Here is a 13,515-nt window from a genome sequence, read left to right as displayed (position 1 = left end):
ATACAGCCTTGTCGTACTCCTTTCCCAATTTTGAACCAATCCGTTGATCCATATCCAGTTCTAACTGTAGCTTCTTGTCCCACATAGAGATTTCTCAGGAGACAGATGAGGTGATCAGGCACTCCCATTTCTTTAAGAACTTGCCATAGTTTGCTGTGGTCGACACAGTCAAAGGCTTTTGCATAGTCAATGAAGCAGAAGTAGATGTCTTTCTGGAACTCTCTAGCTTTTTCCATAATCCAGTGCATGTTTGCAATTTGGTCTCTGGTTCCTCTGCCTCTTCTAAATCCAGCTTGCACTTCTGGGAGTTCTCGGTTCACATACTGCTTGAGCCTTCCTTGTAGAATTTTAAGCATAACCTTGCTAGCATGTGAAATGAGTGCAATTGTGCGGTAGTTGGAGCATTCTTTGGCACTGCCCTTCTTTGGGATTGGGATGTAGACTGATCTTCTCCAATCCTCTGGCCACTGCTGAGTTTTCCAAACTTGCTGGCATATTGAGTGTAGCACCTTAACAGTACAGTGGTGCCTCGGGTTAAATACTTATTTCGTTCCAGAGGTCCGTTCTTAACCTGAAACTGTTCTTAACCTGAAGCACCACTTTAGCTAATGGGGCCTCCTGCTGCTGCCGCGCCGCTGGAGCACGATTTGTGTTCTCATCCTGAAGCAAAGTTCTTAACCTGAGGTACGATTTCTGGATTAGTGGAGTCTGTAACCTGAAGTGTATATAACCTGAAGCGTATGTAACCTGAGGTATCACTGTACAGTATATGGTGTTTATTTCGAGATAAATCAGCATCAGCTGCTGCTTTTATTATTTTACAAATTCCCTAAGTGGGGCACTGCCACAAAGCAGAACACAAAACAATAAAACAAACATTTAAGGTAAAGGTAAATGTACCCCTGCCCATACGGGCCAGTTGTGACCGACTCTAGGGTTGCGTGCTCATCTCGCTCAAGAGGCCGGGAACCGGCGCCGTCCGAAGACACTTCCGGGTCACGTGGCCAGCGTGACAAAGCTGCAACTGGCGAGCCAGCACCAGTGCCGCACACGGAAATGCCGTTTACCTTCCCGCTATAAAGCGGTACCTATTTATCTACTTGCACTTAGGAGTGCTTTCGAACTGCTAGGTGGGCAGGAGCTGGGACTGAACGACGGGAGCGCACTCCGCCGCGGGGATTCGAACCGCCGACCTTACGATCAGCAAATCCTAGGCACTGAGGTTTTACCCACAGCGCCACCCGCGTCCCAAAAACAAACATTTAAATGTATTAAATTATTAGTTAAATGCATATAAAAATATCAAATCAAGTTATATCCCCAGCACACTTAAGGCAGCAGTCCTGTACAAACATATGGGTGGAGCTTATGTTCTAAGTAGACATTTATAAAGGTAAAAGGGTAAAGGGACCCCTGACCATTAGGTCCAGTCGTGACTGACTCTTGGGTTGTGGCGCTCATCTCGCTTTATTGGCTGAGGGAGCCAGCGTACAGCTTCCGGGTCATGTGGCATGACTAAGCCGCTTCTGGCGAACCAGAGCAGCGCACGGAACCGCTGTTTACCTTCCTGCCGGAGCGGTACCTATCTACTTGCACTTTGACGTGCTTTCGAACTGCTAGGTTGGCAGGAGCAGGCAGCGAGCAACGGGAGCTCACCCCGTTGCGGGGATTCAAACCGCCGACCTTGTGGATCGGCAAGTCCTAGGCTCTGTAGTTTAACCCACAGTGCCATCCGCGTCCCCCACCTTAGAGACCAACTAAGTTTGTTATTGGTATGTGCTTTCATGAGCATGCACACTTCTTCAGATACACGGCTGCCTATCTGTAACTAACCTGTAATGCTAACTGAGAAAAGAGTAAGCAAGTAACTCATTCATTTTCCTGTGATTTAATGTTCAACTACTCACTGTAATAGTCACTCAACTTCCTTTCCTGCTTTCTACTCCCTTGTTTTCTTTCAATATTCCTCTATAGACTACTGACCATTCAACAAAGTGCTTTATACTGCATGAGATATATCTGGGGATTTAGTTTGGCTGGCTGATTGGATAAGCTTTTATCAAAGGTAAGACGGGTCCCTGCCCCATGTCACTTTGTCTCTGGTTGTTTTTGTAGGGAGCTCACCAGAGAAAACCATAATCAAAGTGGAATCAAATGGAGCAAGGGAGCTCTTAACTTCAGAGTTACTCCAGCCCATAGTATTTACCCAGCAAAAGGTAACTACAGTTTCTATAACAAGCTGTCAAAAAAATAGTAGTCTGGGATCAGGGAGTTATCTGTACAGCACAGGACCATTGTATTATAGTTTGTGTACAGTGGTACCTCGGGTTAAGTTCTTAATTCGTTCTGGAGGTCCGTTCTTAACCTGAAACTGTTCTTAACCTGAAGCACCACTTTAGCTAATGGGGCCTCCTGCTGCTGCCACACCCCTGGAGCACAATTTCTGTTCTCATCCTGAAGCAAAGTTCTTAACCCAAGGTTTAGTGGAGTCTGTAACCTGAAGCATATGTAACCTGAAGCGTATGCAACCCGAGGTACCACTGTATTGGATTTTTTCTTTAAATATCAGGGGAAATATGTACTTCTTTGCAGGAGAAGACAAGTGCACATCTGAAGGGACACAAGCTGTCTGCTTTATAGATTTCACAATGCAGACTTTGTCCTAGAAGTGACACTTGCACAATTGTGTTCTGCATAGCACCAATCACTCCTGTTGAGGCAGTATCCAGGAACAAAATATTGTGACTTGACTGATGGTAAACTGTGATATTCCTGCAGCATGCATTTCCTTGAAGAAAGACATTTTAGATCCCTACAACGCATGAGTAACTGCACTCAGTAACTGCTGGACACACACTTGTTGGCAACCTCCCGTTTACAGGGAGAGAATTGCAGTTCATACCTACACTTTAAGCATTCCTGGTCTGACACATAAGTGTGTGTGTGTGCATGTGTGTGCTGGATGGGTGGGGTTTTTTTGTGTGTCTGTGATAGTAAAGGTAAAGGGACCCCTGACCATTAGGTCCAGGAGGCCGACTCTGGGGTTGCAGCGCTCATCTTGCTTTATTGGCCGAGGGAGCCTGCGTACAGCTTCCGGATCATGTGGCCAGCATGACTAAGCCACTTCTGGCGAACCAAAACAGCACACGGAAACGCCGTTTACCTTCCCACCAGAGAGGTACCTATTTATCTACTTGCACTTTGACGTGCTTTCAAACTGCTAGGTTGGCAAGAGCAGGGACCGAGCAACGGGAGCTCACCCCATCGCGGGGATTTGAACCGCCGACCTTCTGATCGGCCAGTCCTAGGTTTAACCCACAGCGCCACCTGCGTCCCACTGCGTGTGTGATAGTACCACTCCATATATCCTAGTTAGGATTCAGAATCTACCCAACTTGAAGTTTGTCATGGAACTTCATTTGCTATTTTGCACTTTGGTGGGTGAACGTGTAAACGTTTTTTAAACAAACTTTTACTTTTCTAGGGTTTACAGTTGCAATCATTTGATGAAGCAGCAGCCCTTCTGAGGGTGGATAGCCAAACACCTCTCCAGCCCGCAAGCCTTACACATTCCACAAGGAGGCACTTAACCATCCTTCCTATATTCAATAAGGATAATAACCTTCAAGCAAGTTTCAGTCAAGCACAGAACAATGCTACAACATCAGCGCTTGGACCAAATCAAAGGGTTGTGGCTTTGGGTCAGTTTGTAACTGTTGGCAGCATGGGGGATGCTGAAGCTCTTGAAACGAATCAAAGTATTTTGGGAGATGAGCAGACCATTTCCACACAGACGGCAAACAACTGTCCAGCTCTTAGTAAGTACAAATCTCTCTAGGTTGTCAACTTGCAAAAAGTTCTGCTTCTTAGCTATCTGTTTCACAAGGATGGTTGAGGTGACTGCTAGCTGGTATCTGACAACATTTAATAATGCAGCTTCAGGGGGTGTGCGGGCTTCTCGGAGCATTATATTTTGAGCTCACCTGGTGTATATACACATTCGTGGCAGGTAAACATGCCCGTTGTAGGCTTTGAAACTCTGAATAGTTGCTAAATCCTAAAGCAAAGTCGCAATGACAAACCTAGACAGCATCTTAAAAAGTAGAGACATCACCTTGCCAACAAAGGGCCGTATAGTAAAAGCTATGGTCTTTCCAGTAGTGATGTATGGAAGTGAAAGCTGGACCATAAAGAAGGCTGATCGCTGAAGAATTGATGCTTTTGAATTATGGTGCTGGAGGAGACTCTTGAGAGTCCCATGGACTGCAAGAAGATCAAACGTATCCATTCTTAAGGAAATCAGCCCTGAGTGCTCACTGGAAGGACAGATCGTGAAGCTGAGGCTCCAATGCTTTGGTCACCTCATGAGAAGAGAAGACTCCCTGGAAAAGACCCTGATGCTGGGAAAGATGGAGGGCACAAGGAGAAGGAGACGACAGAGGACGAGATGATTGGACAGTGTTCTCGAAGCTACCAGCATGAGTTTGACTAAACTGCGGGAGGCAGTGGAAGACAGGAGTGCCTGGCGTGCTCTGGTCCATGGGGTCACGAAGAGTCGGACACGACTAAACGACTAAACAACAACAACAAAGCAGAGTCATACAGAAATATATTACCAAAGCGACTACTCCAGAGTAAGGAGTGTGGACAAACAAGCAGATAAATCACAGAAATAAATCACAGAAGGGGTCATTTTCTTTAATCAACACCTGGAAGCTGCTCTGGGTACAACCAGTGTTTCTTCCCACAAGGGGCTTAATCGTTGAGCTGCACAATGGAGTCTAGACAATATTAATAGTTTAGACAATTGGACAAATCTGTCCCTTTGTGCATTTCTCCCATAAGAAGAACAGAAAGAGGCTATGGAGCCTTCTGTTTCTTAGCCTTTCCTAACCTTGTATCTTTGGTTGAAGGCGAGGTGTTAGCTTTGCAGAGTCTTCAGCCACAATATTTCACACCATGGAAATTATTGGCTCTGTTGAAAAATTGCATCAGCATGATAACGGTTGCAGTGTCTTTCTCCATCCTCAAAAGGAACTTGACTCCATAGTTTCTGTGCAGAACTCTACAAAATTACAAATAATGAGGAAGAAACTCTACTGAGAACTTTTAAAATTTAACTTGATTTGTGGCTTGTCTCGGTGTGTCGAAGAATGGCATTGTTCATATGTATGCTTGTCTGTATGCAATTAGTGTGAATGGGGGGTGGGGTCTTATTATTTTCCTGCCTTCCCACATATATTACGATTTGCCGCTTCTACAAGTAGTTTAACTTGCATCCACCAGTTGTTAGAGCAGTACAGCTGTCAAAAGCAAAGTCTTAAATCAGTTTTAACTTGAATGCTTTTATTTCCTTTTTTAGGAGAAGGAAGCAGCGGCAGCTGAAGGGGACACTGTTTCCAGAGGTCAAGAAACAAAAGAACAAGCACTATATTCAGAGATGGAGAAATACAGAGACTTGCATCTGTGCTTGAGTCCATGAAGGCTGTTGAGAACTTGGAATGAAGATAGGTCAGCTTTTGAGAAGACATTATTTGATGCAGGCTCCTTATGACAATCTGTAACAGACAGCTGCTTTGATTTACAGCTGATCTGATTCACTGCCAGTTCCAGATTGTTCCTCATGTGAAGCTACTAGTATCTTCCTCCTTTCATGATGTTTCAATACCTAAATGACCTGTTATGGTCATATTTGAGAAGACCTTCTGAAATCAGATTGCTGAGGGGATTATTATTATTTTTTTATAATTTTGAGCTCAATAATGCCTGCTCTCACTGATTCCTCTCCACCTGGGGACCCTTTAACTTGTCTCAGCACACACAAGGACATTTGCCTCGATAACAGCAGCAATGAAATTCCAAGAGACATTTACTAATTGAGACCCAGCCAATTAGCAGCTGAAAAGGGGAGAAAACGATTGTCCTGGGGAAAAGAATTGGGTTGCCAGCAAAAAAACAACAACTGTTGAACTTGTATGATTAGCTGACATTGTGGAAGAAGGTTTCACCTGATACCTACAATTAACCTTCAGATTTATTGATGGTGTTGTATGTTCTCATTCTGCACTCCATATACTGAACGGGCAGGCAACCTATGGAGCATGGTGGCTAAAAAGAGCCCTTACATTTGGTGAAGAGTTACTCTTCAGCTGATCTCTCTCTTGTTACACTGTGCACTTTACCCTTCGCAGAGAAGCGTATGGGATTTAAAGCCTACTGCTAAGTCATGCTCATTCATTTACCATGTGGTAGAACAGACTTCTAAAATCCGTAATGCGTCTTGACTGTTCAAGAAATACGTAGCAGTCCCATCCATGAGTTAACGGGTAAATTGAGCCTTCTGTGATCCCTCCAACCCCCTTCAAGAAAGCTTTAAGAATGCAAAAGTGAGTGATAGTTCTAATGTGAAGACTGCCAGTTTATATATTATTTGTTGAAGTTATATCCTGCCCTTTCTCCTGAAAGTGTCTAGGGTAGCAAACTGTTCCACACTTGGGGAGGGGGAACTGTTATAGTTTTAAAAAAACCACATTCTATCTGGTGATCCTGGGGTTCCAGGAACAATATTCTTCAGCTACTAAGCGTCTGGGTAAATGGGAATGTTTTCACATTCCTCCTGAAAGTTAATATTAAGTTAATTATGATGGAGGCATGCACACTAAGGGGAGCATATGAAAGGAATGGGGATTTCAGCGTGGGATATTTCAATTATCTTTGTACCAAGCAGAATTCTGATGGCATTATTCATACCTGCAGGGTTAAAAAATGAAAGCACAGAAACGGTGAATTCATGCCATTTTTTTTCTTTGCACATATCAAGTAGTAGTTGAAATTATTTCCTGTGAGCAATTCACACAACTGGGATTGTGTTCCGGATTGTGTCATGACTTGGTTCCCATTGATTTTAACGGGACTTAAGAGCCATTTACTTGTGATCCAACTCAACATTATGTGCGTGTTACAAATGAAGCCTTTTGTAAATACCTAAACTATTCGCTGCTGACAGTTTCTGAAGTTTAAACTTGAAGGATTGATAACGTCTTTGAGCTGTGAACAATTTAATCATGTGAATATGAAAATGTTTTCACTTGTGCAATTTTGAAGACAGGTTTTGTGTTGTACATACTCATTCTATAGTGTTTCATATTAAAATGTAAAGTTGGAGGATTTTTTTAAAACAAAAGGGGTGACGTTTGTGTTCTGTGTGTGATTAGTGTGTGGCCATAAACATATTCCTGAGGACTTTGGTCTGAGGAAGGTGACAGAAATCTGTGAGCACTGATTTCCTACTATGCTTTTCCCCTGTTTATAAAATCAATTCTACATATACAAACTTTGTGACATGCTTGCTACTATGTATGTTTCCGTGTAACATATTGCAACTGTATTTTATTAAAGGAAGAACTTGGTTTGCCTGAAATCCAAAGCGGAACTGAAGGATGACATTAGTATCCGGTGGATACCCATTATAAAGTTTACTGGGAAGAATATCTTCTTCTTCTTTGGTGATCACTCGTAGCCGAGTAAGATTGTCTTCCATAAACACGGTTTTAACAATGAGTCTGTAAGTGACTGTGGAGGCCAATTCTGGATCCACACGTCCTTCCACAGTGGGGACATTGGTTCCCGGATGGGAGTTGATCACGGTGTGGATTTGCCAAGCGTGCCTTCCTCTTAGCACGTTTCTCCCTTGTGTTCTGAGCTGAGTTTGAGTGTCTTCAGAGTCCATGACACCTTTGGTAAAGCCTATTCTCCAACTGGAGCGCTTGCAGGCCAGTGTTTCCCAGTTGTCAGTGTTTATACTACATATTTTTAGAATTGCCTTGAGACAGTCTTTAAGCCTCTTTTGTTGACACCAGCATTATGCTTTCCACTTTTAAGTTCGGAATAGAGTACAGTGGTACCTCTGGATGTGAACGGGATCCGTTCCGGAGCCCCATTCGCATCCTGAAGCAAATGCAACCCGCCTCTGCATGGGTCACGATTCGCCGCTTCCGCACATGCATGTGACGTCATTCTGTGTGCATGCGCGAGTAGCGAAACCCGGAAGTAACGCGTTCCGTTACTTCCGGTTCGCTGCAGAACGCAACCCAAAAACGCTCAACCTGAATCAACTTTAACCCGAGATATGACTGTAGTTGCTTTGGAAGATGATAATCAGGCACCTGCACAACATGACCAGTCCAACAAAGTTGATGTTGAAGAATCATTGCTTCAACACTGGTGATCTTTGCTTTATCTGGTACACTGATATTAGTTCGCCTGTCTTCCCAAGTGATGTGTAAGATTTTTCGGAGACACCATTGATGAAATCTTTTGAGAAGTTGTAGATGGTGTTTGTAGGTGGCCCATGTTTCACAAGCATACAGTAAGGTTGGTAGTACAATAGCTTTGTCCCGGTCCTCAAACACACTCCACTTCAATCGGGAGAAAGCCCCTTTCGCAGAGCTCAGGCAATGCTGGATTTTGGCATCAATGTTGACCACTCACAGGGAAGAATGAACAATATTCTTCATAAATTCATCAGTGGTACAGTGGTGCCTCGCAAGACGAAAAGAATCCGTTCCGCGAGTCTCTTCGTCTTGCGGTTTTTTCGTCTTGCGAAGCAACCCCATTAGCGGATTAGCGGATTAGCGCTATTAGCGGCTTAGCGGGCTTAGCGGATCAGCTGATTAGCGGCTTAGCGGATCAGCTGTTAAGCGGCTTAGCGGCTTAGCGGATCAGCTGATAAGCAGCTTAGCGGCTTGGGAAAAAGGGGGGGGGAAGGAAAAAAACCCCGCAGGAACTCACAAGACATTTTCGTCTTGCGAAGCAAGCCCATAGGAAATTCGTTTTGCGAAGCACCTCCAAAACGGAAAACCCTTTCGTCTAGCGGGTTTTCCGTCTTGCGAGGCATTCGTCTTGCGGGGCACCACTGTATTAGCACATGGCTATGCCATATTTTTGTCGGATTACAGACTTGTTAAAAGGCCACTATCTTCTCAGTTTCTGCACGGCCAGCTAAGTCTGTGATAATGGTTCTGAACATGCCTGCTTTGAGCATGATTCTGTTTGTGGAAAGGCTGCATAATGTTAATAGAGCATGTCCTTTGATAGTAGTACTCCAGTGTATTCTCTTCGTTTGCCAACCGTGCCACCCTCCACATTGGGCACACCTGTGATATTCAGCTTTATTTTGAGATTCATAATAACCTGAGACCTCCTTAAAGCATCAAATATCCTTCACGGTGTATGCACAGACTCCTCTACAGACCAGAACCAGACCAGACAGTTCCTTCAGTGCTGTATGAAGGGCCTTGTTCTAAGTCAACAATACGCATCTCCTTCTCCAAATTCTTAAGATTACATGGCAGCCTTAATTTCTCACGGTGTAGGATCTTTTTTGCTTCAGTGAATCTTTTCTTAGTAGACAGCTGTGTCCTTGATGACATGCCCCCCGGTCATAATATGTTTGTTACCAGCAGCAATGCTGTTTGTTGCCTCACTTGGTAGAGACAGATGGGCAAATTTAAGGTCTAATCTCCATTAGATTGTGGCTAGTTTGAGGGGAAACTCAAATAGTGGATGGGTTGAGGAGGGAAGAATTTGCCAAACACAAAACTAGCTTGGAATACAGAGTATAAATTGGAAGAAGCTGGTCCGAATTTAAAACTTCTGATGGTTTCTCAGCGCACATTTTTTGGTGCAACCCTTGGCTTTGCCAAAACAGATGTTTCCTTTTAATTAAATAATCCCAAAAGCTGTTAGGTTTCTGTGTGTTGCCACTGTGCAGTCCTTGGAGTCACAAGACTCTGTTTTGCATTCCAGACATTCAAGGCTGTTGGAAGTCTCACGGAAGACAGGAGACGGGTGTGACGTTACTGGTTTCCTCTTCCTTTGTGTTTCAGTTGTTCTCTGCTTTCAAAGAGAGAGCATGTACCGTATTTTTCGCTCTATATGACGCACCGGACCATAGGAGGGGGAGAACAGGAAAAAAAATGTTTTTTCTTGTTCTCCACCTCTAAAACAAGGTGCGTTCTGTGTGTTCAAGGTGCGTTCACCCGAAGCTCTGGAGGCTTTGGGTTCCTTTTGACCTGCTCCTTGGGGCTGGTGGGGTGGAAGCGCTGCTTTCCCTCACCGCCAGCCTCCAAACCAGGTCGGGGAGCAGCGCAGAGGCGGCGCTCCGCCTTCCCGCTGCCCCCCCGAGCTTGTGGGGCTGGCGGTGGGGGAAAGCAGCGCTTCTCCCCACCTTCATACAGCCTTTGTAGCCTCCGCAGGGCAGCGGGGTGAAGGCACCCCACTGCCCTGCGGAGGCTTTGCGCAGCTAACCCCAAGCTAGAACAGCGAGACAGAGCGCCGCGCAGCGCTCCGTCTCCCTGTTCTGGCTTTGGGCTTAGCCGCGCAGCCTGCATTCGCTCTATAGGACGCACACACATTTCCCCTTAATTTTTGGAGGGGAAAAAGTGCGTCCTATAGAGCGAAAAATACGGTATATCTCTGCTTCACTGTCTGCATAGTTAGAAATAAAACGCTCTTTGCAGTGTAGCTCATACTATTTCGGCTCCTTCGCTGCGTACTGGATACTCTGCATAGTGGGGGAACGTGTGCTTGGAGCCTCATCAAAGGCTCAGGTCGTTAATCACGTCGGAGGACTCGACTGGAAGAGTCGCTCGGTCGAACACAAGTCTGACAAAAGCTGGCTTACCAAAAGCAAAAGAGGTGTCTGAAACGGCTGCGATTTCAAACTTGCCACTCAGCTTTCTGAAAATGCTTTTTCCTGGCACTTGTTCTGCGATTCACTCCCAGAAGATGGTGGTGCCACAGCCACAAGGCTGCCTTATAAGAAGAGAAAAGCCAAACATTGCTGTAACTTTTTGTCTCCGTATGTGTTATGCGAAGAGGGAGCCACCTGGTGCCTGCTGTCTACAGCCCTGTCTCTATTTTTTTAAATTATTTTTTATTATAAAATACACACATATTGCGAATATACAAGCATACAAACATACGTTTCATATAATCCTTAAATATATACAAACATACCTACATTCAGTCCCACAGATACTTCCTTTTCCCATCACCATCCACCACCCCTCACCCCACCCTTGTGTTTGACTTCCAGTCTACTCAATTGCAATTTCTTTCCACTTCTATTACTTTCTTTCACACACCTTTAACCTAATTTCATGCTTCTTTTTCTATTACACATTGTTATCCATCTTATTTAGTATTTCAGTATTTAAAACGGAACTTGTTTATTCTAATAGGAGTTCTGATTTTTCAATATTGTTTTGTAAGTATCCTTTAAACACCTTCCAATTCCTGTCTATCTTCTCTTTTGAGATCCTTCCAATTTCTCCCATTGTTTTGGATATATTGTAGTACTCCTGTTTAGCCAAAGGAGGAATACTGCGTCAGGTGACTGATGACTTGGTGAGTGTTTTCCCGCAGTGCCTGCATGCCTATGGCCTTCTTGCAGGCTTCCCTGTTGCAACAGATGATGGCAGCGGAGAGTGGTCTTAGCTCGGCATATTGCAGCCAGTTTTGTTCTGGCTGGGTTGGCCTTCCTCTTGGCTCTGCAATAAAAAGCCTACATCGATGGACATATCACAGGAAGGGGAAAGCCTTCCTTTCCTAAAACTGCCAATGTGATGGAGAAGAGTCCATTCTATATTTCTATAATGGCTGGAAGAAGACATACCGTATTTTTCCGCGTATAAGACGCCCCCATGTATAAGACGGCCCCCATTTTTTTCAGCTCCAAATTGAGAAATAAATATTTTAAACACCAAACAGAACAACTCTGATATTTTATTAAATATTCTATATTTAGAACCGTATATTTAAACATCAAACAGTGAGGAAAGCTGTGTAATGGCGGCTGCTCCTTTCAGCTCAGTGTAACTCCACTGTAGCTCCAGCTCCAGCTCCGCCGCCTGTGTGCTGCACCTTTGTCTCAGTATTTACGGTATGTACCGTATTTACTCCACAAGCGCCATAAAATGCGAACGCTGATCAAGGAGTTGTGACTGCCAGAGCTGCCTGAGTGAGTGCGCTTGGGGAATGGGGGGTCTGGGTAGCCAGGGGGCGGCTGAGGGAACCGGGTGGAAGGGACAATGTCCGGAGTGGGGGCTGCTGGGGGTGGGGAGTACCAGAGCAGGGCTTGTCGTAAGGCCAATAGTGAGGGGAGGCTGGGGGGGGGGGAGAGTATATGGATGGCGGCATGTATTTATTTATATATTTAATTGCAACATTCCGTGTATAAGACAACCCCCAATTTCAAACTTAAAAATTGGGGGGGGGTGTATCGTCTTATACATGGAAAAATATGGTAAGCATATTTAGAGTTACTGTTTTTACAGGTTTCGCTGAAATGCTTCCTGCCAAATGCAAAGGAAAACAGTAACGTCTGCACAACTGGTTCTAACTATTGAAAAATTATGCTTGCAGTCTGCTTGAAGGCTGTGATTTATGTGCTCCTCCAGCCAAATCCATATATCCCCATATATAGTTTTGAAATAGTTGTCGTTGTATAAAACTGGTAGCGGGTTAAGATGCATTTTTCGTTCAGTGCCGTTTTTAAAGGTAAGAGGCAGACGAAACGGAACAGGTTCTCCAAACTGCATTGCTGGTTATCCATGTTTTCTACCTTGTTTAACGGTTCTTGTTTTTAACAATCGAATGCCGTAAAAAAAAAAAAAAAGCTTTCAGAAGTGCCTGGCGTCATTTTCCTTCAGCTTAATACAATCTGAATATGTGAAGTGAATAACTGAATTTTTTTTATTTTAAATGGGGAAAAAATGAGGGCGAGGACAGGACTACATGCAAAGATATCTCAGCTGCTTTTATCTATTTCATTTTTAAAATAAAATATTACGTAGGAAGCTCCCACATTCTGAGGCAGACCACTATCCCATCCTATTGCCAACTCTACACTGACCTCTCCAGTGTGTCACACAGGGAACCTCCCAAAGGCCCTCTCCCCAGGTGCCAGGACCTGAACCCAGGACCTGAGTGTAAAGTAGATGCTCTGTCACTGAGCTATGGCTGGTTGAATGTAACAGCTACTAAATGTGTTGGGACGCGGGTGGCGCTGTGGGTTAAACCACAGGGCCTAGGACTTGCTGATCAGAAGGTCGGCGGTTTGAATCCCCGTGACAGAGTGAGTTCCCGTTGCTCGGTCCCTGCTCCTGCCAACCTAGCAGTTCGAAAGCACATCAAAGTGCAAGTAGATAAATAGGTACCGCTCCGGCGGGAAGGTAAACAGTGTTTCTGTGCACTGCTCTGGTTCGCCAGAAGCGGCTTAGTCATGCTGGCCACATGATCCAGAAGCTGCATGCCGGCTCCCTTAGCCAATAAAGCGAGATGAGCGCCACAACCCCAGGGTCGGTCACAACTGGACCTAATGGTCAGGGGTCCCTTTACCTTTACCAGATGTGTTAGGTGCTTGCATAACCAAAAGAAAATTGCTGCTGCCCTTTTATTATATGAACCACTAATAAATGCCATCTCCAACTCCTTGAAAGATTCCATCAACGG

The 13,515-nt window shown here is 44.7% G+C and overlaps 1 protein-coding gene across 7 annotated transcripts in view; it reads left to right on the top strand.

Moving 5' to 3' along the window:
* CARF (calcium responsive transcription factor) overlaps positions 1-13,515 on the top strand; it is a 114,258-nt gene that overhangs the window by 27,433 nt on the left and 73,310 nt on the right. For 3 of the 7 annotated variants that reach the window (XR_014551959.1, XR_014551960.1, XR_014551961.1), the window contains 3 exons: positions 2,116-2,216; positions 3,485-3,818; positions 5,363-7,183. The exons of 1 other annotated variant lie outside the window; for it this stretch is intronic. Coding sequence is in view for 1 of the 6 variants with exons in the window: in XM_083630423.1 (XP_083486549.1) it covers positions 2,116-2,216; positions 3,485-3,818; positions 4,162-4,208 (482 nt within the window). In the remaining 5 variants the exon portion in view is untranslated. Of the gene's footprint in view, positions 1-1,974; positions 2,217-3,484; positions 3,819-4,161; positions 4,592-5,362; positions 7,184-13,515 lie in introns of those variants that run through there. 3 more of the 7 variants (XR_014551962.1, XR_014551963.1, XM_083630423.1) reach the window with 3 other exon arrangements.

This window comes from Podarcis filfolensis, assembly GCF_964270895.1.
Source record: "Podarcis filfolensis genome assembly, chromosome: 1".
Lineage (NCBI taxonomy): Eukaryota > Metazoa > Chordata > Lepidosauria > Squamata > Lacertidae > Podarcis > Podarcis filfolensis.
The sequence above is the reverse complement of the archived record's forward strand: the minus strand, read 5'-3'. Positions and strand labels throughout refer to the sequence as shown.